The following is a 25,683-nucleotide window of genomic DNA, read 5'->3' as shown; positions in this document are numbered from 1 at the left end:
CACAAGGATTCTCCGATGGGCGGAAAATCACGTGTTAGCACTGTGAGCAGTGTTCATTCCGGGAGTGGACAACTGGGAAGCAGACTTCCTCAGCAGGCACGACCTCCACCCGGGAGAGTGGGGACTTCATCCAGAAGTCTTACAGCTGATTGTAAACCGTTGGGAACGGCCACAGGTGGACATGATGGCGTCCCGCCTAAACAAAAGGCTAGAAAGATATTACGCCAGGTCGAAAGACCCTCAGGCAATAGCTGTGGACGCTCTAGTGACACCGTGGGTGTACCAGTCGGTTTATGTGTTCCCTCCTCTTCCTCTCATACCCAAGGTACTCAGGATAATAAGAAAAAGAGTAAGAACTATACTCATTGTTCCGGATTGGCCAAGAAGAGCTTGGTACCCGGAACTTCAAGAACTGATCTCAGAGGACCCATGGCCTCTGTCGCTCAGACAGGACCTGCTGCAGCAGGGGCCCTGTCTGTTCCAAGACTTACCGCGGCTGCGTTTGACGGCATGGCGGTTGAACGCCGGATCCTGAAGGAAAAGGGTATTCCGGAGGAAGTCATCCCTACACTGATTAAGGCTAGGAAAGAAGTGACCGCAAACCATTATCACCGCATATGGCGAAAATATGTTGCCTGGTGTGAGGCCAGGAAGGCCCCAATGGAGGAATTTCAGCTGGGCCGTTTTCTGCACTTCCTACAGTCAGGAGTGACTATGGGCCTAAACTTGGGTTCCATTAAGGTCCAGATTTTGGCTCTGTCGATTTTCTTCCATAAAGAACTGGCTTCACTGCCTGAAGTTCAGACATTTGTTAAAGGAATGCTGCATATTCAGGCCCCTTTTGTGCCTCCAGTGGCACCTTGGGATCTCAACGTGGTATTGGATTTCCTAAAGTCACATTGGTTTGAGCCACTTAAAACCGTGGATTTGAAATATCTCACGTGGAAAGTGGTCATGCTGTTGGCCTTGGCTTCGGCCAGGCGTGTGTCCGAATTGACGGCTTTGTCATGTAAAAGCCCTTATCTGATTTTCCATATGGATAGGGCAGAATTGAGGACTCGTCCCCAGTTTCTCCCTAAGGTGGTATCAGCTTTTCACTTGAACCAACCTATTGTGGTGCCTGCGGCTACTAGGGACTTGGAGGATTCCAAGTTACTGGACGTAGTCAGGGTCTTGAAAATATGTTTCCAGGACGGCTGGAGTCAGGAAAACTGACTCGCTATTTATCCTGTATGCACCCAACAAGATAGGTGCTCCTGCTTCGAAGCAGACAATTGCTCGCTGGATCTGTAGCACAATTCAGCTTACGCATTCTGCGGCTGGACTGCCACATCCTAAATCTGTAAAACTCCATTCCACAAGGAAGGTGGGCTCTTCTTGGGCGGCTGTCCGAGGTGTCTCGGCTTTACAACTTTGCCGAGCGGCTACTTGGTCAGGGTCTAACACTTTTGCAAAATTCTACAAATTTGATACCCTGGCTGAGGAGGACCTTGAGTTTGCTCATTCTGTGCTGCAGAGTCATCCGCACTCTCCCGCCTGTTTGGGAGCTTTGGTATAATCCCCATGGTCCTTACGGAGTCCCAGAATCCACTTAGGACGTCAGAGAAAATAAGATTTTACTCACCAGTAAATCTATTTCTCGTAGTCCGTAGTGGATGCTGGGCGCCCATCCCAAGTGCGGATTGTCTGCAATGCTTGTATATGGTTATTGTTAAACTAAAGGGTTATTGTTGAGACATCTGTTGAGAGGCTCAGTTAATTTTTTATACTGTTAATTGGATATTGTATCACGAGTTATACGGTGTGATTGGTGTGGCTGGTATGAGTATTACCCGGGATTCAAAATCCTTCCTTATTGTGTCAGCTCTTCCGGGCACAGTATCCTGAAGTCTGGAGGAGGGTCATATGGGGAGGAGCCAGTGCACACTAGGTAGTCCTAAAGCTTTCTTTAGTTGTGCCCAGTCTCCTGCGGAGCCGCTATTCCCCATGGTCCTTACAGAGTCCCAGCATCCACTACGGACTACGAGAAATAGATTTACCTGTGAGTAAAATCTTATTTTAAATGGTTCCGTAGTTGGGTAATGTCTAATATGTTCAACAAGAGTGGATTTATTTATCTCTCAGCATGAAAATGGCTTCTCACCTGTGAAATCGCTGATGTTTGACAAGAACTGATTTCCATGCAAAACATTTCCCACACTCAGAACAGAAGTACGGCTTCTCACCTGTGTGACTTCTGATGTGTAACAAGATCTGATTTCCGTGCAAAACATTTCCGACACTCAGAACAGGAATATGGCTTCTCACCTGTGTGACTTCTCTGATGTGTAACAAGATCTGATTTCCGTGCAAAACATTTCCGACACTCAGAACAGGAATATGGCTTTTCACCTGTGTGACTTCTCAGATGTGTAACAAGATTTGATTTATGTGCAAAATAATTCCCACACTGAGAACAGGAATATGGCTTCTCACCTGTGTGACTTTTCTGATGTGTAAAAAGAATTGATTTCAATGCAAAACATTTCCCACACTCAGTACAGGAATATGGCTTCTCACCTGTGTGACTTCTCTGATGTGTAACAAGAATTGATTTCAATGCAAAACATTTCCCACACTCAGTACAGGAATATGGCTTCTCACCTGTGTGACTTCTCTGATGTGTAACAAGATATGATTTATATGTAAAGCATTTCCCACACTCAGAACAGGAAAATAGCTTCTCACCTGTGTGACTCCTCTGATGTGTAACAAGATTTGATTTATATGCAAAACATTTCCCACACTCAAAACAGGAATATGGCTTCTCACCTGTGTGACTTTTCTGATGTGTAACAAGATATGATTTCGATGCAAAACATTTCCCACACTGAGAACAGGAATATGGCTTCTCACCTGTGTGACTCCTCTGATGTGTAACAAGATTTGATTTCCATGCAAAACATTTCCCACACTCAGAACAGGAATATGGCTTCTCACCTGTGTGACTTCTCTGATGTGTAACAAAAGCTGATGTCTGTGCAAAACATTTCCCACACTCAGAACAGGAATATGGCTTCTCACCTGTGTGACTTCTCTGATGAGTAACAAGTTCTGATTTCCGTGGAAAACATTTCCTACACTCAGAACAGGAATATGGCTTTTCACCTGTGTGACTTCTCTGATGTGTAACAAGAGCTGATTTGTGTGTAAAAAATTTCCCACACTCAGAACATGGAAATGGCCTCTCACTTGCCTTAGCTGGCTGATGGGTAATAAGCTTTGTATTCTGTGTAAAACATTTGGCATCTATAGAACTGGGAAACACTGTATCTACTCTCAGAGCTGTAACAGATGCTCCAATATCAGAGTGATCAGGAGAACATTTCCCAGGATCAGAGAGACCAGCTGATAGAGCTGGATGTATAATTGGGGTAATGGGGTTATCTCCTGGAGAATCAGGTCTACTATCATTATCTTTTATGTCACAATCCGGGGATAACATTAGATGTCCTTCTGTGATATTCCTGCTTGTGTGTCCATCTGCTGGAAATAAAATACATTAAAATATAAAATGAGTAGACAAGACCCAGGGTGTTACAGGATACATTATATAATTCTATAACTGACATTTTCTTTACCTGTAATCATTAAAAAACAAAAAAGCTAGGATGCTTATACTGGAGATTCATCATGTGGGATTACTAGAGGTGACATGGACGCTGATGTGGGATTACTAGAGGTGACATGGACGCTCATGTGGGATTACTAGAGGTGACATGGACACTCATGTGGGATTACTAGAGGTGACATGGACGCTCTTGGGGGATTACTAGAGGTGACATGGACGCTCATGTGGGATTACTAGAGGTGACATGGACGCTCATGTGGGATTACTAGAGGTGACATGGACGCTCATGTGGGATTACTAGAGGTGACGTGGACGCTCATGTGGGATTACTAGAGGTGACATGGGCACTCATGTGGGATTACTAGAGGTGACATGGACGCTCATGTGGGATTACTAGAGGTGACATGGGCACTCGTGGGATTACTAGAGGTGACATGGACGCTCATGTGGGATTACTAGAGGTGACATGGACGCTAATGTGGGATTTACTATAGGTGACATGGACACTCATGTGGGATTACTAGAGGTGACATGGACACTCATGTGGGATTACTAGAGGTGACATGGGCACTCATGTGGGATTACTAGAGGTGACATGGACGCTCATGTGGGATTACTAGAGGTGACATGGACGCTCATGTGGGATTACTAGAGGTGACATGGAAGCTCGTGTGGGATTACTAGAGGTGACATGGACGCTCATGTGGGATTACTAGAGGGGACACCGACGCTCATGTGGGATTACTAGAGGTGACATGGGTTTTGTAATAATAAAACGGCAAAGAAGAGAAAGTGATGTCCTGTTTGCGCACTAATAAATAATATATAACCTTTATTAAGTACAGTAAAGTATGTAAATTAAATCAGTGATATATTAAACACAAAGGTAAATGTATAAAGGTGAATAAAGTAATAAAGAAACAAGTGTATTTGTTGTTACACAATCGGCATATATATTATATTGGGTGATAACTGATTAAGTGCTGGTAATCCTGTTCAGTAAGAATATATTTATATATTACACCCATACGAGGACGGGCTAAATTACATTCAATTATATTGTGGCAGAGTTTCCTCCAGCGGTAATCTCAATGTAACATCACACTGTATGTATAAACACTTTATGGGGGGGATTCAGTTCATTGCAAAAACTCCCTATCCAATTAACCTTAAAAGGTATCCAGATGTCACACACAGTTCCCATTACTGTTTTAGAAACTGGGAACTACGCAGCCGTTTTGGGTCCTATCTACGGCATGGTCCCCTGAATCTAGCTACCTCCCATGATGCATTGCACACGCATGGGCAGAAAACAGTTGGTGACATCCAGGCCTGTCATTAAATATAGGTATTCGGTGTGGGAAATCGTCCCTCTTGTTATATGGGTGTGCCTATCAGGGAATGAGGACTCTAAGGCGGATTTGTTCCTTACAGAATGTGTATGACCTGTTTATACATGAAGATATTGATTATTGTATTATAGGGTGTAATGTCTTGGTCACCATGGTGACTGCCCAGCCAGGTAAGCTATCCTGTGTCTCTTTGGCAGTGTTGCTGTGTGACCTACAGGAAGTCCCAAGGCTGACACCCCACACTGCCCCCTCTCTTACTGGAGGCCATGAATAGCTGAAGGGGCTCTGACATCACAAATAACTGCAAGGGGTTAATAGCGACCAGTTTTATTGCCCCGAGATGCAAATCCCCCTGTCAATGTGATGGAGTGGGCTTTATTGTAACCTTGTCTTTGTCAGACAGCCAGGCACCAAAATCCGCAGGGGTAAGTGGGGAAAACAGACTGTTCTGTAGCCAGCCCCTTCATTCATATCACCCAAAGCTAGGCCTCAAGGGTGTCACCCATCAGGTATAAGCAGAGGTTTTATAACGGCAAACCGAGGACTTTATATGTTATCTCAGATCACTTCCTGAAACCTGAGATACTGGAACTGTGGCGTCTTGGTTCCTGTCCAGGGGACTCCTCAGGCCAAAGTGGTTTGGACATGGTAAGGTTCTCAGAGTGTGGTTAATACTGCTGGCCATTCTGTATGTAGTGTATATAGATTGTATTTACTGATGTTACATGTATATCCAGTGTGTGTAAAATAGAGGTATCATTTGTATCTTTGCTCGTGTGTCCTGTGTGATCTGTAGGACTTGGAGAAGGAAGCAGGGTGCCAGTTTGGCACATACATAGACCTAGGACCTTCACATTTGGTGGCAAGCAGTGGGTATTGCACAACTACACCTTCCCATTTGCTGATATAGAAGATGGACACCTATTAACCAGCTGGCAGGGGATCTATGAGGACTGTGTCCAAGAGGAGATAACCATGGATGGGGTATTATTGTCCTACTTCCTGACCACCAGTGGAGGGTGGCATCATGCCCCAGGCTGACCAGCATATTCAGCTGACAAGACAATTATGAATTATTGTTCCCACTTAGCAATTTAGAGAGTGAGGAGCTGAAATCTGAGAGTTGGTCTGTACCTTGTGGTTTAGAAAGGACACGTGTATCAGAGGCTGATAACCCAAGATCAGAGCAGGAACTAGATGGGGATATGTTGCGCTACTGTAAGCCCCATAAAAGGTTTGTGGACTGTAACTATGTCAGCACTAGGAGACATCCAAGCAAATGCTGATACAGTGGATGTTAGGAGACAACACTTGCAACCCAGTCTTCTCTGTGATGTAGAAGACTCAAGTCTAGCCAGCATAGCACAGAGGAGAGAAAGGGATAATGCACCTGGGGTCATGAAGGAGATGCCAGCAAGAGTAAGAATAGCATTCAGCCAGGCCCTCAGCCGGTCAGACTGGGAGAGGTGAGCGATCTGGGGAAGATGGAGGATCCCCCAGGTGACATCCAGCAATAATCCACTGAGGGGGCAACAGTGATTTAAGGCCCAAAGGATGGGGTAGGGGCTGTTGAGGGGATAGCATAAGAAGATCTGCAGATACCCCCTGCAGACAACTTCTGTGCTGTTGGTAACTGCAGACGGATGTCCTCCACCGTTGCCTACCACTGCCAGGTTTCTGGACACGGGCCTGCTGATGCAGATTACGCTCCTTGGAAAAGTGATTTATAGTAAAAGGACTGAGTTCTCAGCATTAGTCCCAGTGCTTGGAGGGTTATATTATTACCATATGTCTCCTGCTTCTGATGGATGATGAAACCATCAGTATATGGACTAGAGCGGCAGGGATGTAAGGAGCATGAAGAGAGTTCCCTTTGTAAATACTCCATACAAGGAAGTTACCCATTGCAATGGCTGACATGGAGGATGAAGAGGGAAAACACTGCTGTCTCCAAGCTTGCAGAAACCATTCCCAATATTCATATGAAGGCCCAGCGAGGGTACAAAGGTGACCCTTGTACTGGGCATCAAAGTGCCAAGGGGCCCCAAGCAACAATATTACTACACAAATTAAATGTGTAACACGCTGGCCGGCAGAGCAAAAATATGAAAAAACAAACAAAAGTGTCTCACCCATAGTGCATATGTGCAAAAGTAATCAAAGATGGCGCATGACGATGTGTGGCTCTTGCGTGTGATGTGCGGCGCTGGTGAGTCGGTATATGCCTTTCCTGGATTATGCAGTGGGCCCCTAGTAGAAGCCGACCCAGCTGAGGAAGCAGCACTTGATTCACAGCAGGCGCAGCACATAAGCGGTAGGACAACATCTCTGCCCATTACTCTGCGGCACATACGTTACTTGCACTACACTCCCTCATTCATTGTGTGTGTCTAGTATCCACATTAACTCTTCTGCTGTCCTAACAATCGAGAGGTCATCAATAAATCTCAAATAAAGTGCCACTTCAGACCCGAAATGTTATTTTCTATGATAATGGGTACTATTTACAAGTGCCAGGCTGTGCCATGGGGTCCTAAGTGGCCCCAGCATATGCCAATACTTTCATGGCATCTACAGTAATGGCATTGGTTTTTTTACCAAAATTGTCTTAGGTCTGAAGTGGCACACTACCTGATTTATACTGATGACCTCTTAATTGTAGTAGACTGCTGCCAGATCTATGCAAACTGAAGAAGTCAGCCTCCCACACTGGGTCCCCCCAGGAGGAGGCCTGCACCATCAGGCTGATGGCTTATCTTCAGATTTGAAAACCGGTCTGGTAGCCCAATACCTTTTAGTTTTTCCAGACCTGTTGGATTGGGACTGTTTGCCTTTACCCTTTCCTTTTCCTTGATTCGGAAAGGACCGGAAAGCTGGAAACTAGGTTTGAAATTTTGTGTGAAAGGACACTTTCTTAGAGTCTGATTCTGACTCCAATATACTGTTAATTCCTTACCAAAAAAATATCTCCAGTAAGCAAAGATAAGACCCCAGAATCTTCCTGGATTCTGAGTCAGCTTACCATGTACATAGCCAACCCGCTGCTGTCTGAGAGGCCATTGTACCCATATCCAGGTCCACTTATCGCTGCCTGTTTGATATGTGCAATATGAGACCTTTGCTCTCTAGATGCCACTAAAATATCCTCCTTCGATGCATCAGCCCAAGCCATGGCTGGTCTAACGATTGTACAAGACAAAAGAAAAAATGGTCTTTAGAAAACCATCAACTCTCCTATCCGTGGCATCATTTACTGATGCTGAAAACAAAAGTAATGCAGATTTTCGCACCAATCTAAGACCTGCGAATCTACTTTGTGAGCCACGTGCCTTTTTTTTTTTTTTTTTAAACAGTCCCCAGCTGGACGAGGATAATTGGAATTCCCATTTCTTGGAATTCTAACTTACTACTGAGCGTAAACCAAAATTTCCATCAGCTGTTTTGGGATGTTTTAAACACAGTTGTCTTAGTTTTTAAAACAGGCTCTGCTGCCTCTTCTAAGGATAGAATGTCTTACATAGCACTAATTAGATCAGGAATGTCCACTGAGCTGAGACCTTCCGAAGTGCAATGAGTCCTCATCCTCCAACGAATCCTCATCTAAAACATGTGTAGACTGTGAAGATGTTGTATCATGTCTATGTGATTTACTTACCACCAATCTTTCAGGCTGCTTTTTTGAGAGTGATAAAAAGTGGAAAGAGAGGGTTGGCGCTGAGGGTGAAATAAAAGATTGATACTTATCTAAATAACAGGGTGTGTTGACTTTATGGCGTCTCTGCTTTCCCCTTTATATTCTTAATGTTATTCCTCCAAAGAATTTCGGACAGTGCATGTAAAATAAGGATTGCAATGATTGTAGATTATATGTTGAACCCAATTACGGATGAATTATTGCTGTCTGGTTATTCTTATATGTAATTTATAGTAGGATGCCTAGGTGTATAAACCTCAGAATGAATGTTGCATGTAAGGGTTAATAGGGAAACCTATCACTGGTATAAACTGCTCAGCTACATTGGATAATGTCTGTGCAAAGTAGCCCATGAAGGTTCACCAGAACCTCTGCCTGCCTCACTATACACGTGGGTAAGCATTATCGCGACCCGGCAGGGAGTTGTTGGAGCGACTCTAAGGTGCGTATAAGATGCTTTTTAGAAAAATCACTCAAAAAAAATAGTAATACTAAAATAAAATAAGAAAACTGATGGCTGCAAAAAAACAGCAGCCCTCTGACCATGGGTGGTCATTCCGAGTTGTTCGCTCGTTATTTTTTTTTCCGCAACAAAGCGATTAGTCGCTAATGCGCATGCGCAATGTCCGCAGTGCGACTGCGCCAAGTAAATTTGCTATGCAGTTAGGTATTTTACTCACGGCATTACAAGGTTTTTTTTCTTTGTTCTGGTGATAGTAATGTGATTGACAGGAAGTGGGTGTTTCTGGGCGGAAACTGGCCGTTTTATGGGTGTGTGCGAAAAACGCGGGAGTGTCTGAAGGAACGGGGGCAGTGTCTTGGTGAACGCTGGGAGTGTTTGTGACGTCAAACCAGGAACGAAACTGACTGAACTGATCGCAGTGGCAGAGTAAGTCTCGAGCTACTCAGAAACTGCTAAGAAGTTTCTATTCGCAATTCTGCAAATCTTTTGTTCGCAATTTTACTATGCTAAGATTCACTCCCAGTAGGCGGCGGCTTAGCGTGTGCAAAGCTGCTAAAAGCAGCTAGTAAAGCGAACAACTCGGAATGAGGGCCATAATTCGGCTCCTGCCGCACCAAATAAAAAACTGATTTGCCTGAGCCAGGAGGCGGGGATATATGGACAGGCCCGTTGCATGCTGGGAGGCCGAAAGCTTTGACCATTTGTTGCAAATCCGCTGTCACTTCATCATATCCCAATGTTATCTTGTGGATAACGGGGGTAATTCCAAGTTGTTCGCAGCAGGATTTTTGATAGCAATTGGGCAAAACCATGTGCACTGCAGGGGATGCAGATATAACATGTGCAGAGAGAGTTAGATTTGGGTGGGTTATTTTATTTATGTGCAGGGTAAATACTGGCTGCTTTATTTTTACACTGCAAATTATATTGCAGATTGAACACACCACACCCAAATCTAACTCTCTCTACACATGTTATATCTGCCCCCCCTGCAGTGCACATGGTTTTGCCCAACTGCTAAAAAATGTCCTGCTGCGATCAACTTGGAATTACCCCCAACCAGTAGACCCTGTCAGAGAAATAGATATATATCTAAGAGGATAGAATTTGATCGGTGTTACACGGTTTTGTTGGCAGGTTACTTTATACTTTTGTCCCCATTGGTTACTATAGATCACGTGGACGAGGTTCTCTCCGTGTCTCCGGACGTAGCATTTGTCAGATGAAGTCACTTTGATGCGCTGGAGTGCGACGGATGGCGACATGGACGGTTCCACCGGGTATATTAGGTGAGTGGTTGTATGTCTCTTTTGTTCTGCACCCTGATGAAAATGCCGCGAATAGAGCATTGAAACGTTGGTACACTAAACCTGCCTGGTCTATTTATTCTGAGTGCCGCCTTGTATGGATTCTACATTACGCTGCACCAACTGATGCAGCCTGGTTTGGAGGGCACCGGCTATTGATTCTTTAATATCAACTTCAGGTCTTCTTGAGGAGTGCCGCTTTACCAAAATATATATAAGTACAACGACACGGTACGTGCACATGCGTGTAGATGGTGACACTAAAACTACTGGATGATCATTGTGAATGTCTGAGGTATTGATACAATGCAAATTTGTTGAGATATTGTTTCTTTTTCAGATGGAACCATGGGTCTTGCACGTGATGCGATTGGCAAAAGGGAGACATTGGTTTTGGCCGAGACCGGCATTTGTTTGTTGGTGATGCCTTGTAGACAGTGAGTAGTATCCATCTACAGTGGAAGAAGCATGGACACCAAGAATCTCAGCGGCGGAACAGTGGGCGAAAGTAGATCATGACAAATCGGGACCACAGGCATTTAGGGCACCTAGCAACCACCAATCATTCCAAACGCATCAGGAACTGCACCAACAGTACAATGCCGGACCCAGCCAAACAGTCCCACAGTCCCAGATCTGGTGAATTGGAGGGCCACGAGAGATGTGGTGGCACGTCACACTGGTGCTCTTAAAACCAATCCAAGCCTTCGGTCACTGTTCCACCGCTGAGCGCATACCTAAAGGTTAACACTAATGCTATAGCTGTTTTTATGGTAATTATTTTGGGCAATAGAGTAGGACCTGCAGTATAGTGGGGTCCCTTGTCGGGAGCTGCAGGCTTAAATGCACTGAGCAATACATGAACTAAAACTCCACTGTTTATTATTGTTAGTTAATATAGTGAGTGCAAGACACATTTATGTATGTAGTAAGGCTACTGGGAGACCTTAGATGGAGCAATATTGGATCTGGCCATTACATTCCCTAAAGTCATAACCTCAGAACTGCACAGAGCAGGAACTATTATTCACAAGTAATTAGGAATGTGTTCATCATGAACAAGTCCACAATTACTGTCTGAAGGTTACACAATTATTTCAGGTCTACACAACTGATATTTGAGGATAAAGCCTTTAACAGAAAACACCCCTGAAGAAGTCACTATTGACGAAACGCGTTGGGTGATTTAGAGTGAATTGGAGTGGATAAGAACAAGCCCGCCCATGCAAGGGTGACAACAAGTGCAAAATGCTTGTCTTATGATTATACAGATATGTACTTGTGATAAGCTTTTAATCTGTTTTACTTGAAGTTCTAGATTCAAATTTCATTTTATTTCTGAATCTTATACGAATTGTATTTGGTGAGCTCAGGTCTATTGTATAGCAGGAAATATTTCATACCTGCATCATCTAACAAAATGCACATAAATTAGGCACTCCACAAAAAACAATACTAATTATATTATATACACACTTATATACACATTTATATATAATCACTAATAATAAACTTCTGCTTGTTACTTTTCATAACATTATAGTGTTGTGTGTAATAACTCTCTACATGTGATGTTTGTCATGGATAGCCTTGTGTTAGAAACACCCAACTGAGAACAGGGCTGATGGCGGAGGAGGGTGTAGGATAAGAGATTGCTGTAGTGACTGAGCAAGGAGAATATGTGACTTCTGTAATAAGTGTTTATTACTCACATGTGCTGATATCTGTAGGGATCTCCTCCTCCTTACACTGCTGATCACCCCTCACATACGTCTCTTCTTCTCCCTCTATATCTTCTGCCATTATATCAGTCACATACGTCTCTTCTTCTCCCTCTATATCTTCTGCCTTTATATCAGTCACATACGTCTCTTCTTCTCCCTCTATATCTTCTGCCTTTATATCAGTCACATACGTCTCTTCTTCTCCCTCTGTATCTTCTACCTTAATATCAGACAGACGTTCTTCCTAAATTACCCAAAAAATAGGATTTTAATACCTACCGGTAAATCCTTTTCTCTTAGTCCGTAGATGATGCTGGGGTCACATCAAGAACCATGGGGTATAGATGGGATCCACAGGAGACATGGGCACTTTAAGACTTTCAAAGGGGTGTGAACTGGCTCCTCCCTCTATGCCCCTCCTCCAGACTCAAGTTATAGGAACTGTGCCCAGGGAGACGGACATTTAGAGGAAAAGGATTTATAGTTAAACTAAGGTGAGATACATACCAGCTCACACCTCAAGCACGCCGTGCAACATGGCATTTAACACAACGCAAGTCAACGGCATGAACATCATCAGCAACAGACCGACTATAAACGTAACACAACATGTGTGTAACCACAACTAAAAACTGCAGATACAGTACGCACTGGGACGGGCGCCCAGCATCCTCTACGGACTAAGAGAAAAGGATTTACCGGTAGGTATTAAAATCCTATTTTCTCATACGTCATAGAGGATGCTGGGGTCACATCAAGAACCATGGGGTTATACCAAAGCACTAGAACGGGCGGGAGAGTGAGGATGACTCTGCAGCACCGAATGACCAAACATGAGGTCCTCATTAGCCAGGGTATCAAACTTGTAGAACTTCGCAAAGGTGTTTGAACCCGACCTAGTAGCTGCTCAGCAAAGTTGCAATGCCGAGACCCCCCGGGCAGCCGCCCAGGACGAGCCCACCTTTCTGGTAGAATGGGCCTTTACCGATTTCGGTAACGGCAATCCAACCATAGAATGAGCCTGCTGAATCGTAGGACAGATCCAGCGCGCAATAGTCTGCTTGGAAGCAGGAGCCCCAATTTTATTGTGAGCATACAGGACAAACAGAGCCTCTGTTTTCCTAAACTGAGCCATTCTGGCGACATACATTTTCAAAGCTCTTACTACATCGAGAAACTTTGATTCCAGCAAAGCGTCAGTAGCCACTGGCACCAAAATAGGTTGGTTCAAGTGTAACGTCGAAACCACTTTCGGCAGAAACTGCTGACGAGTCCTCAATGCTGCTCTATCTTCATGAAAGATCAAATAAGGGGTCTTGTGAGACAAGGCCGCCAATTCAGACACCCACCTTGCGGATGCCAAGGCCAACAGCATGACCAGTTTCCAAGTAAGACCACCACGTTAAGATCCAACGGTGCCACAGGGGGCACAAAGGGAGGTTGGATGTGCAACACTCCTTTCACGAAGGTCTGAACTTCTGGAAGAGAGGCCAATTGTTTTTGGAAGAAAACCGTTAAGGCTGAAATTTGAACTTTAATTGAGCCCACTTAAGGCCCGCATCCATACCGACTTGTAGAAAATGGAGAAAATGTACTAGCTGAAAGTCTTCCGTAGGAACCTTCCTGGAGTCACACCAAGACACGTATTTTCTCCAAATACGGTGGTAATGTTTAGACGTTACTCCCTTCCTGGCCTGAATAAGAGTGGGGATAAGTTCCTCGGGAATACCCTTCCGGGCTAGGATCCGGCGTTCAACCTCCAAGCTGTCAAACGAAGTCGCGGTAAGTCTTGGAACACGCACCTGCTGTAACTGATCCTCCCCCAGAGGAAGAGGCCAGGGATCTCCTACGAGTAATTCCAGAAGATCCGGATACCAAACCCTTCTTGGCCAGTCTGGAACAATGAGGATCGCTCGAACCTTTGTTCTTCTTATGCTCTTTATCACTTTTGGAATGAGTGGAAGCGGAAGAAACACGTACACCAACTAAAAACACCCACGGTGTCACTAGGGCATCCACTGCTATTGCTTGAGGGTCTCTTGACCTGGAACAATATCTCTGAAGTTTCTTGTTGAGGCGAGACGCCATCATGTCTATTTGAGGAATTCCCTTAAAGACTTGTCACTTCTGCAAAGACCTCTTGATGAAGACCCCACTCTCCTGGATGGAGACTGTGTCTGCTGAGGAAGTCTGCTTCCCAGTTGTCCACTCCTGGAATGAAGATCACTGACAGAGCGCTTGTATGCCTTTCCGCCCAACGGAGCACTTTTGTGGCCTCTGCTATTGCCGCTCTGCACTTTGTTCCGTCCTGGTGGTTTATGTACGCTACTGCTGTTATGTTGTCCGACTGAATCAAGACGGGTCGATTACGAAGGTGTTCGCTTGCAGAAGGCCATTGTGAATCGCCCTTAACTCCAGAACGTTTATGTGTAGACACATTTCCTGGCTTGACCATCTTCCCTGGAAGCTTTCCCCCTGCGTGACTGCTCCCCAGCCTCGGAGACTCGCATCCGTGGTCACTAAGATCCAGTCCTGGATCCCGAACCTGCGTACCTCTAGGGGGTGAGAGCTGTGCAGCCACCACAGGAGTGAGATTCTGGTCTTGGAAGACAGGGTTATCCTTCAGTGCATGTGCAGATGGGACCCGGACCACTTGTCCAACAGGTCCCACTGTAACACTCTGGCATGGAATCTGCCAAACTGAATGGCCTCGTAGGTTGCCACCATCTTTCCCAGCAACCGAGTGCATCAATACTCTTGCTGGTTTCAGCAATTGTTTGACCAGACATTGAAGTTCCAGAGCCTTTTCCACTGGAAGAAAGACTCTCTGTAATTCTGTGTCCAGAATCATTCCCAAAAACGACAGCCGTCTCGTCGGAACCAACTGTGATTTTGGCACGTTTAGGAGCCAACCATGTTGCTGCAGAATTGTCAGGGAGAGAATAATGTTCTGCATCAATTGGTCCCTGGATCTCGCCTTTATCAGGAGATCGTCCAAGTACGGGATAATCGTGACTCCTTGTTTGCGTAGGAGAACCATCATTTCGGCCATTACTTTGGTGAAAACCCTCGGAGCCATGGACAGACCAAATGACAACGTCTGAAATTGGTAATGACAATCCTGAACTGCGAACCTCAGGTAAGCCTGATGTGGGAAATAAATGGGAACATGCAAGTAGGCATCCTTTAGGTCTACCAACACAATAAAATCCCCTTCCTCCAGACTGGAGATCACTGGCCGGAGAGATTCCATCTTGAATTTTAATTTTTTTAGGTAGAAATTGAGGGATTTGAGGTTCAGGATTGATCTGACTGAGCCATCTGGCTTAGGGACCACGAACAGGCTCGAATAAAAGCCTTCTCTCTGTTGCGACGGAGGAACCCTGACTATGACTTGATTGTGACACAATTTTTGTATTGCGGCGCATACCACCTCCCTGTCTAGAAGAGAAGCTGGTAAGGCTGATTTGAAAAATCGGTGAGGGGGGACGTCTTGAAACTCCAGTTTGTACCCTTAGGACACTATTTCCAAAACCCATGAGCCCAGAACTGACTGAAGAGCCTGAGACATGCTTCCACTGGTGCAGACTTCCGCAGAGGAGTCCCAGCGTCATGTGGTGGACTTGGCAGAAGCCGGGGAGGACTTCTGCTCCTCGTTTGCCTTTTCTGTATTTATTGGGCCGAAAGGACTGCATCTGATAGTGGTGTGCTTTCTTTTGTGGTGCAGGCACATAAGGTAAAAATTATGATTTACCCGCGGTAGCCGTAGATACCAAATCAGCGAAGCCGTCACCAAACAACACACCACCATTATACGGTGGAGACTCCATAGCTTTCTTAGAGTCAGCATCAGCATTCCATTGATGAATCCACAATGCTCTCCTAGCGGAGACTGCCATGGCATTGGCTCGTGATCCCAAGAGGCCAATATCTCTCGCAGCTTCTTTTAGGTAGACTGCAGCGTCCCTGATATGACCCAGTGTCAGAAGAATGCTATTCCTATCTAGGGTATCCAATTCAGACGACAGGTTATCTGCCCATTTTTCGATAGCACTGCTCACCCACGCAGATGCAATGGCTGGTCTGAGTAGCGTACCCGTGGTGACATAAATGGATTTCAATGGATTTTCCTGCCTACGATCCGCAGGATCCTTTAGGGCTGCCGTGTCAGGGGACGGGAGAGCCACCTTTTTGGACAGCCGTGACAGAGCTTTGTCCACAATGGGGGGTGACTCCCATTTTTCCCTATCCCCAGAGGGAAACGGATACGCCATTACAATCCTTTTGCGAATCTGAAACTTTCTGTCAGGACTTTTCCAAACCTTTTCACAAAGCGTGTTCAGTTCATGAGAGGGAGGAAACGTTACCACAGGTTTCTTTCCTTTATACATACAGACCCTAGTATCAGGAACAGCAGGGTCCTCAGTGATATGTAACACGTCTTTTATTGCCACAATCATGTACTGAATGCTCTTTGCCAGTTTTGGTTCTAATCTGGCATCACTATAGTCGACACTTGAATCAGTGTCCGTGTCGGTATCCCTGTCTGTCAGCTGGGCAAATGAACGTTTTTGTGACCCCGAGGGGGTCTGGATTTGAAACAACACATCCTCTACGGATTTCTTCCAAGCCTGGTTCTGGGACTCAGATTTATCCAATCTTTTATTTATCATTTAAAGCACTCAAAACATTCACCCAATCAGGTGTCGGCGGCGCCGATAGGGTCACTCCCACAGCCGTTTGTGTCCCTGACATAGTCTCCTCCTGGGAAGAGCACTCCGCCTCAGACATACCGACACACGTGCACCCACCACCCACAGACACACCGGGCATATAGGGGACAGACCCACAGTAAAGCCTGTCAGAGAGCCACAGAGGGAGATATTGCCAATTCACACCCCAGCGCCCAAACCCGGTCTGAAAATACTACAGAAAATGTCACAGACCTGCAGCGCTTTTATAAATTACATACATTGCATCAAAATCACTGTGCCCCCCCCCCCCTCCCCATTTTGCACCCTGTTACTTGTACAGCAGTGTGAGGATGGACCAGCGTCTCTGCAGCCTGTGTACAGAAAATGGAGCCGGGCTGTGTGCTGTGAGGGCTAAGCCCCTCCACCATAATGGCGCGCTTCAGACCCGCTCTTTTTTAAACTTTTTTATACTGGTGGGGGTCCGGACAGTGCCCTGGCACTATGTCCGCTCCTGCCAGTCAGTTATTTTGTGGTTAAATTGCTGCCCCCCCGCGCCCTGCAGCTTGCAGTGCCTCTGAGTGTGGGAGCATGGCGCGCAGCGCGGCCGCTGTGCGCTACCTCAAAGCCGTCACTGAAGTCTTCTGATCGTCTTCTACTCGCCTGTCTTCTGACTTCTGGCTCTGCAAGGGGGGTGACGGCGGGCTCTGGGAACGATCATCTAGGCGTACCTAGCGATCAGACCCTCAGGAGCTAATGGTGTCCTGTAGCCAAAGAAGCAGAGCCTTGAAACTCTCAGAAGTAGATCTGACTTCTCTCCCCTCAGTCCCACAAAGCAGGGAGACTGCTGCCAGCAGTGCTCCCTGAAAATAATAAACCTAACATAAAGTATTTTCAGAGAAACTCAGTAGAGCTCCTCAGAGTGCATCCAGTCTGCCTGGGCACAGATTCTAAACTGGAGTCTGGAGGAGGGGCATATAGGGAGGAGCCAGTTCACACACCTTTGAAAGTCTTAAAGTACCCATGTTTCCTGTGGATCCAGTCTATACCCCAAGGTTCTTGATGTGACCCCAGCATCCTCTTGGACGTATGAGAAAATAATACAATGTTATTTGCATAGTGTTAGCTTAAACTAAGAATGAAACAGTATAATATCAGTGTATAATACACACAGCTCCTCTACAGATCATATAGTGACAGTCATTTTGGTATATTGGGGAGACCCTAAATCCCACCTACCTGATCCTCCTGTGGGATCCTGTGATACTCCTCTGTACAATCCTGGGAATACAGAGGACGGGGACATCTCTCTGGGGTATCTCTGTTACTGGGCCCATCTGCAGGAGACACACAGTGACTGAGTACAGTGTATATATGTGATTATCAGATGATGTGTGTATATAGGGACCCCATACCAGCTCTCCCCTGTACAATACATGACAGTCTCCTCTTACCCAGTGATGTGAGGGGCCGGTGATTCTCCATCATTACGTCCTTGTACAGACCCCTGTATTCCTCTGTATACTCCTCCTCCTGCATGGAGACATAGACAGTGACATCCTGACACCTTATAGGAACCAGACACACACAGTGATACAGTCATCACCCAGTCACATCCCCTGGTGTTACTGTATAATGTCCCATTCCCAGCAGTCACCTCTCCAGTCATCACCCAGACACATCCCCCGGTGTTACTGTATAATGTCCCATTCCCAGCAGTCACCTCTCCAGTCATCACCCAGACACATCCCCCGGTGTTACTGTATAATGTCCCATTCCCAGCAGTCACCTCTCCAGTCATCACCCAGACACATACCTTGGTGTTACTGTATAATGTCCCATTCCCAGCAGTCACCTCTCCAGTCATCACCCAGACACATCCCCTGGTGTTACTGTATAATGTCCCATTCCCAGCAGTCACCTCTCCAGTCATCACCCAGACACATCCCCTGGTGTTACTGTATAATGTCCCATTCCCAGCAGTCACCTCTCCAGTCATAACCCAAACACATCCCATGGTGTTACTGTATAATGTCCCATTCCCAGCAGTCACCTCTCCAGTCATCACCCAGACATGTCCCCTGGTGTTACTGTATAATGTCCCATTCCCAGCAGTCACCTATCCAGTCATCACCCAGACACATCCCCTGGTGTTACTGTATAATGTCCCATTCCCAGCAGTCACCTCTCCAGTCATCACCCAGACACATCCCCTGGTGTTACTGTATAATGCCCCATTCCCAGCATTCACCTCTCCAGTCATCACCCAGACACGTCCCCTGGTGTTACTGTATAATGTCCCATTTCCAGCAGTCACCTCTCCAGTCATCACCCAGACACCCCCCCTGGTGTTACTGTATAATGCCCCATTCCCAGCAGTCACCTCTCCAGTCATCACCCAGACACATCCCCTGGTGTTACTGTATAATGCCCCATTCCCAGCAGTCACCTCTCCAGTCATCACCCAGACACATCCCCTGGTGTTACTGTATAATGCCCCATTACCAGCAGTCACCTCTCCAGTCATCACCCAGACACATCCCCTGGTGTTACTGTATAATGTCCCATTCCCAGCAGTCACCTCTCCAGTTATCACCCAGACACGTCCCCTGGTGTTACTGTATAATGTCCCATTCCCAGCAGTCACCTCTCCAGTCATCACCCAGACACATCCCCTGGTGTTACTGTATAATGTCCCATTCCCAGCAGTCACCTCTCCAGTCATCACCCTGACACATCCCCTGGTGTTACTGTATAATGCCCCATTCCCAGAAGTCACCTCTCCAGTCATTACCCAGATACATCCCCTGGTGTTACTGTATAATGCCCAATTCCCAGCAGTCACCTCTCCAGTCATCACCCAGACGCATACCCTGGTGTTACTGTATAATGTCCCATTCCCAGCAGTCACCTCTCCAGTCATCACCCAGACGCATTCCCTGGTGTTACTGTATAATGTCCCATTCCCAGCAGTCACCTCTTCAGTCATCACCCAGACACAACCCCTGGTGTTACTGTATAATGCCCCATTCCCAGAAGTCACCTCTCCAGTCATCACCCAGACACGTCCCCTAGTGATACTGTATAATGTCCCATTCCAAGCAGTCACCTCTCCAGTCATCACCCAGACACATCCCCGGTGTTACTGTATAATGCCCCATTCCCAGCAGTCACCTCTCCAGTCATCACCCAGACACATTCCCCGGTGTTACTGTATAATGCCCCATTCCCAGCAGTCACCTCTCCAGTCATCACCCAGACACATTCCCCGGTGTTACTGTATAATGCCCCATTCCCAGCAGTCACCTCTCCAGTCATCACCCAGACACGTCCCCTGGTGTTACTGTATAATGTCCCATTCCCAGCAGTCACCTCTCCAGTCATCCCCCAGACACATCCCCTGGTGTTACTGTATAATGTCAAGGGGTCAGCTTTCTGGGTGTAGCTTGCGTGGAATGTAATAAGCGTGGAAGTAAGAAGTGTGTTATCTGAACAGTTAAATAAACAGTTAAAACAAACATTGAGCACCATCAAGGAAAGGTAACTTACTTAAACAACTTATTCCTACACCACTTAACCCAAAATGATCTCACAAACGACCACAGCATGTTCATCAAACTACTGTTTCTTATTTCAATTCATGGAATTCTCACCAAATGTAACACATTCTACACTCACCCTAAAACTCACCCCTCTGTGCACATTACAGCTTCTATTCTCCACTCCCCTCTTCTAACCACTCATGAGCTTTATACTTACTTCTCTGCAAGTACTTTGACAACCACAATTGGCCACCAGAATAAACACTCGCAAACATCCACCAATATTTATCTCACTCTTCTGCTTTTATTAGCTGGTGCCATATCACCAAATCTAGGCCCCAACCACCTGTCCCTCTCACACACAGCTATCTCAAAACAACATAGAACTCCATCTAACCTCATAAATATCACGTGTCTCCCATCCCCCTCCAAGTCACTAAAATGTGGCTTATGGAATGCACACTCTGTTTGTAACAAATTACCATCCATCCATAACCTCTTCATATCTCACAACTTTAATCTGCTGGCTATAACAGAAACATGGCTCACACAATCAGACACGGCCTCCCCTACAGCACTGTCACACGGTGGTTTCCACTTCACACCCCCCCCCAGGCCTGGTAATAGTAAAGGTGGTGGGGTTGGAATCTTACTGTTCCAATTTTTCACATACACTGTTCTACCTCAGGTTCCATCACTCGCATTCACATCATTTGAAGTTCACTCTATCAGGATTTTCACCTCTTCTCTCTGCGTGTTGCAGCTATCTATCGCCCTCCTGGGCAACTCGAACAACATCATTATGGGCGATTTCAATATAGCTCTTGACAGTCATGCCTCCAAACTCCTCTCTCTAACCTCCTCTCTTGGCCTGACCAAATGGTCTGACTCCTCTACTCATCAGAAGGGCCATTGCTTTGATCTTGTGTTCACCAGACTCTGCTCAGTTTCTGAATTCATTAACACTCCTTTCCCTTTCTCTGATCACAACCTGATCACCTTCACAATCTATTCTATTACTCTAACTTCTATGACACTAAAACCTAGCAAGCCTCCTCTAACCCGCAGAAATACTAACAATATACATTTTCAACAACTTTCCACTTCTCTGCAACAACTGCTCTCACCAATCCCTACATTTACCACACCTGACACTGCTGTATTCCACCTGCACAAGACCCTAGCGAGGCTCCAGCTACCCATCACACTCTTGATGAAGTGGCTCCAGCTACCCATCACACTCTACATAGGCTTAGATGCCAACCATGGAACTCTAAATCAACAAGACACCTACAAAAACTGTCACGTAAACTAGAACGTCAGTGGCGTAAATCTCAGAATCCTCAGATATAAGACCACCTACCACTCCTATCATCAGGCCTTGGACACTGCCAAACATACTTCCAATCTCTCATCTCTTCTCATGCCACCATCACTTCTTTACCCTCCCTCACCTCCCCCACTAGCTACTATCAGTGCCTACAACAGCACAAACCAGTCCAGGTGGTTACTCCATATACCGGCCCTGTTTGAATGTTACCGATCAATCCATCTCAAGCCCTGCATGGGAGTCAGGAAGCTAATCCCCCTGCCTGCAGCTTATATCATCCACCATGGGACTTTCACCATACGACCTTATACAGCGGCCTTATCGATCTCGCCGTAACAGTGGTTCACATGCCGACAATACCAACAGGGCCCATATCCCAGGGCCAATCAGCCAAATTATAAAGCTGTACCGGCAGCACAAACAAGGTACGAGTCACCTCAAGTCCCGTATAAGAGACGGGAATCCAAACTGCCGCCAGTCTGAAAAATTGACTGTGGTTTATATATCCACCACGGGATCTTCACTATTTAGCGGCAATACCATCCCCGCTGTGGACACGGTCCACACGCCGCTTCTATCAACAGTGTTAACATCTTGGGACCATTACCCATACAATCCAGCTATAGTGGAAGAGGTGATGTAATCCTGGAGGAGAATATACATCAAGCGCATAACGGATTTTCCACCAATGGACTTGACGGTTCTCTTCTCATCAGTTCCGCGCCGGCACCCACCTGGGCTTGGCATATAAACGTTTTTTTTTTATCTTCCAGCAGTTGTTTTTAAGCCACAACCAATATTTTCTTTCCGGGGACGCCCGGTTGGATATATTGGTCATATTACCACAGAACAATTACATTAATATATGTATTTGGTTTCTAGCTGCTTTTAATATGAGTCTGTAAGTACTGTTAATTAATTATACAAGTGTTATCAAATTGCTACACAATTGTACAAGAATAGTTAATATTTAATAGCAATATATACAGATACAAAAGTATTTGTTATTTATAATAAAGTCATTTTAATAACTATTGGGACTTCATGGCTGTTATCTTGTTGGGTACAGTGTTTTGATATATGAGCGCCCCTATCATATTTCTTTTGTCTAGTTATTCCTAATAGGAGCAATACACAACTCCTATATATTGGTGAACGTATACCAAGCATTGTCCCCACCAATGAATTTTTTTTTAAAGATTTTTTCTGATTTTATGTAATTGATGCAGGCGCTGCAAATAATAGTGTTTTGTGTATCAGTGCACAAGAACCTGCCTCCTACTTCAAGGATAACATTGATAAAATCCGAGATGAAATGGTATGCTCTTCCTCAGCCAGTGACCTGCTCAATTCCCTACCTGAACCCTCTGGCACTTTCTCTTCATTTGATCCCACAAGTGAAGATGAAGTATCATCAGTCTTTCCATCCTCCTACTCCACTACCTCTCCTCTTGATCCTATACCCTTACATGTCAGTAAAACTTTGTCTCCTGTGCTTATCCCAACCTTAACTAAAATCTGTAATCTCTCTCTCTACTGGTATCTTTCCTTCTCTGTATAAGCATGCAGTGATTATTCCCAGTCTAAACAAACACACCTCTGACCCAAACACACTCTCTAACTACTGTCCATTTCTCAGCTACCATATCCCTCCAAGCTACTTGAGAGAATTGCCTACACTCGCCTTACACACATTCTTAACTCCCACAACTTATTGGACCCACTTCAGTCAGGCTTTCATGCCCAACACTTCACAGACACTGCACTGACCAAAGATCTGCTAGATCTAAAGCCCACTACACACTACTCATTCTTCTAGATCTCTCTGCTGCTTATGACACTGTTGACCACTCTCTTCTCAAACACTATAATCTCTAGGTCTTCAGGACACGGTCCTCTCCTGGTTCTCATCCTACCTATCTAATCGCTCTTTCAGTGGTCACTTCTCTGATTCTACCTCTTCTTCTCTACCTCTATCAGTTGGAGTACCGCAAGGCTCAGTCTTGGGTCCCGTGCTGTTCTCAGTCTATACCTCATCTCATCGCTGGGTGATCATATCATACAACCCATTAAGAACCTAGCAATCTAGTGGACCATTATGCAACAGGTAGCATCTATCCTCGTGTATCAATGCCTATTTTCTCATAGATTGTAAGTTTGCGAGCAGGGCCTTCCTACCTCTATGTCTGTCTGTTTTTACCCAGTTTTGTTCTATTACTGCTGTTCTAATTGTAAAGCTCAACAGAATATGCTGCGCTATATAAGAAACTGCTAATAAATAATAAATACAACACAGGCCGCTCCCCCTGTATACTATGACAGCACAGAAAGCTACCCCTGTACATTATGACAACACATGCCGCTCCCCCTGTATACTATGATAGCAGAGGAAGTTACCCCTGTATATTATGACAACACAGGCCGCTGCCCCTGTATATTATGACAACACAGGCCACGCCTTCTGTATAGAAAGAAGATACATTCCGCTCACCCTATATAATAATAGTAACAAGACACCACAGGTCCCTCCACTTGTATATTATGTCAACACAGGCCACTCCCCCTGTATACTACGACAGTACAGGATGCTACCCCTGTATATTATGACAACACAGGCCGCTGCCCCTGTATATTATGACAACACAGGCCACGCCTTCTGTATAGAAAGAAAATACATTCCGCTCACCCTATATAATAATAGTAACAAGACACCACAGGTCCCTCCACTTGTATATTATGTCAACACAGGCCACTCCCCCTGTATACTATGACAGTACAGGATGCTACCCCTGTAATATGACAACACAGGCCACTCATTCTGTATAGAAAGACAATACATGTAGCTCGCCCTATATAATAATAGTAACAAGACACCACAGGCCACTTCCCCTGTATAAAAGGGCAACACAGGCTGCTCCCCCTGTATAGTAGGATGTCATAATCCACTACCCCTGTATAGGAGGATGCCCCAGGTCGCTCCCCCTGTACAGTAGGACAACACATGCCACTCCCCTGTATTTTAATACAGCTTCTCTGAATATTAATACAACATATGCCGCTCCACCTGTATAGTACAATGCCAGAGGACACAACACCTGTAATGTCCCGTTTATAGAATAACAGTAACGGCGGGGTCTGCGCCACCTGTATCACGGTAACAATGGGGACTGCGCCACCTGTATTACGGTAATGGCGGGGACTGCGCCACCTGTATTACGGTTACGGCGGGGTCTGCTCCACCTGTATTACGGTAACGGCTGGGTCTTGCGCCACCTGTATTACGGTAACGGCTGGGTCTTGCGCCACCTGTATTACGGTAACGGCTGGGTCTTGCGCCACCTGTATAACGGTAACAGCGGGGTCTTGCGCCACCTCTATTACGGTAACGGCGGGGTCTGCGCCACCTATGTTACGGTAACGACGGGGTCTGCTCCACCTGTATTACGGTAACGGCGGGGTCTGCGCCACCTGTATTACGGTAACGGCGGAGTCTGTGCCATCTGTATTACAGTAACGGCGGGATCTGCGCCACCTGTATTACGGTAACAGCGGGGTCTGTGCCACCTGTATTACGGTAACAGCGGGGTCTGCGCCACCTGTATTACGTTACGGCTGGGTCTGCGCTACCTGTATTACGGTAACAGCGGGGTCTTGCGCCACCTCTATTACGGTGACGGCGGAGTCTGTGCCACCTCTATTACGGTAACGGCGGGGTCTGCGCCACCTGTATTACGGTTACGGCTGGGTCTGCGCCACCTGTATTACGGTTACGGCTGGGTCTGCGCCACCTATGTTATGGTAACGACGGGTCTGCTCCACCTGTATTACGGTAACGACGGGGTCTGCTCCACCTGTATTACGGTAACGGTGGGGTCTTGCGCCACCTGTATTATGGTAACGGCGGGGTCTGCGCCACCTATGTTACGGTAACGACGGGGTCTGCTCCGCCTGTATTACGGTAACGGCAGGG

General features: G+C 46.0%; 2 protein-coding genes and 1 pseudogene across 2 annotated transcripts in view; 1 reads left to right on the top strand and 2 right to left on the bottom strand.

The window, feature by feature from the left end:
• LOC134983912 (gastrula zinc finger protein XlCGF57.1-like) overlaps positions 1-3,519 on the bottom strand; it is a 142,832-nt pseudogene extending 139,313 nt beyond the window's left edge.
• LOC134983915 (gastrula zinc finger protein XlCGF26.1-like) overlaps positions 1-25,683 on the top strand; it is a 145,250-nt gene that overhangs the window by 71,938 nt on the left and 47,629 nt on the right. The gene's annotated exons all lie outside the window — the stretch shown is intronic.
• Positions 10,338-18,380, bottom strand: LOC134983924 (acidic leucine-rich nuclear phosphoprotein 32 family member B-like). The gene is made up of 4 exons (XM_063949534.1): positions 18,296-18,380; positions 18,081-18,178; positions 12,145-12,394; positions 10,338-10,441 (listed from the first exon to the last, which is right to left on the bottom strand). Exons 1-4 carry the CDS (start codon positions 18,378-18,380, stop codon positions 10,338-10,340), a joined length of 537 nt encoding a protein of 178 aa, XP_063805604.1.

This window comes from Pseudophryne corroboree (assembly GCF_028390025.1).
Source record: "Pseudophryne corroboree isolate aPseCor3 chromosome 3 unlocalized genomic scaffold, aPseCor3.hap2 SUPER_3_unloc_29, whole genome shotgun sequence".
Classification (NCBI taxonomy): domain Eukaryota; kingdom Metazoa; phylum Chordata; class Amphibia; order Anura; family Myobatrachidae; genus Pseudophryne; species Pseudophryne corroboree.
This window is presented reverse-complemented; position numbering and strand designations above follow the sequence as displayed.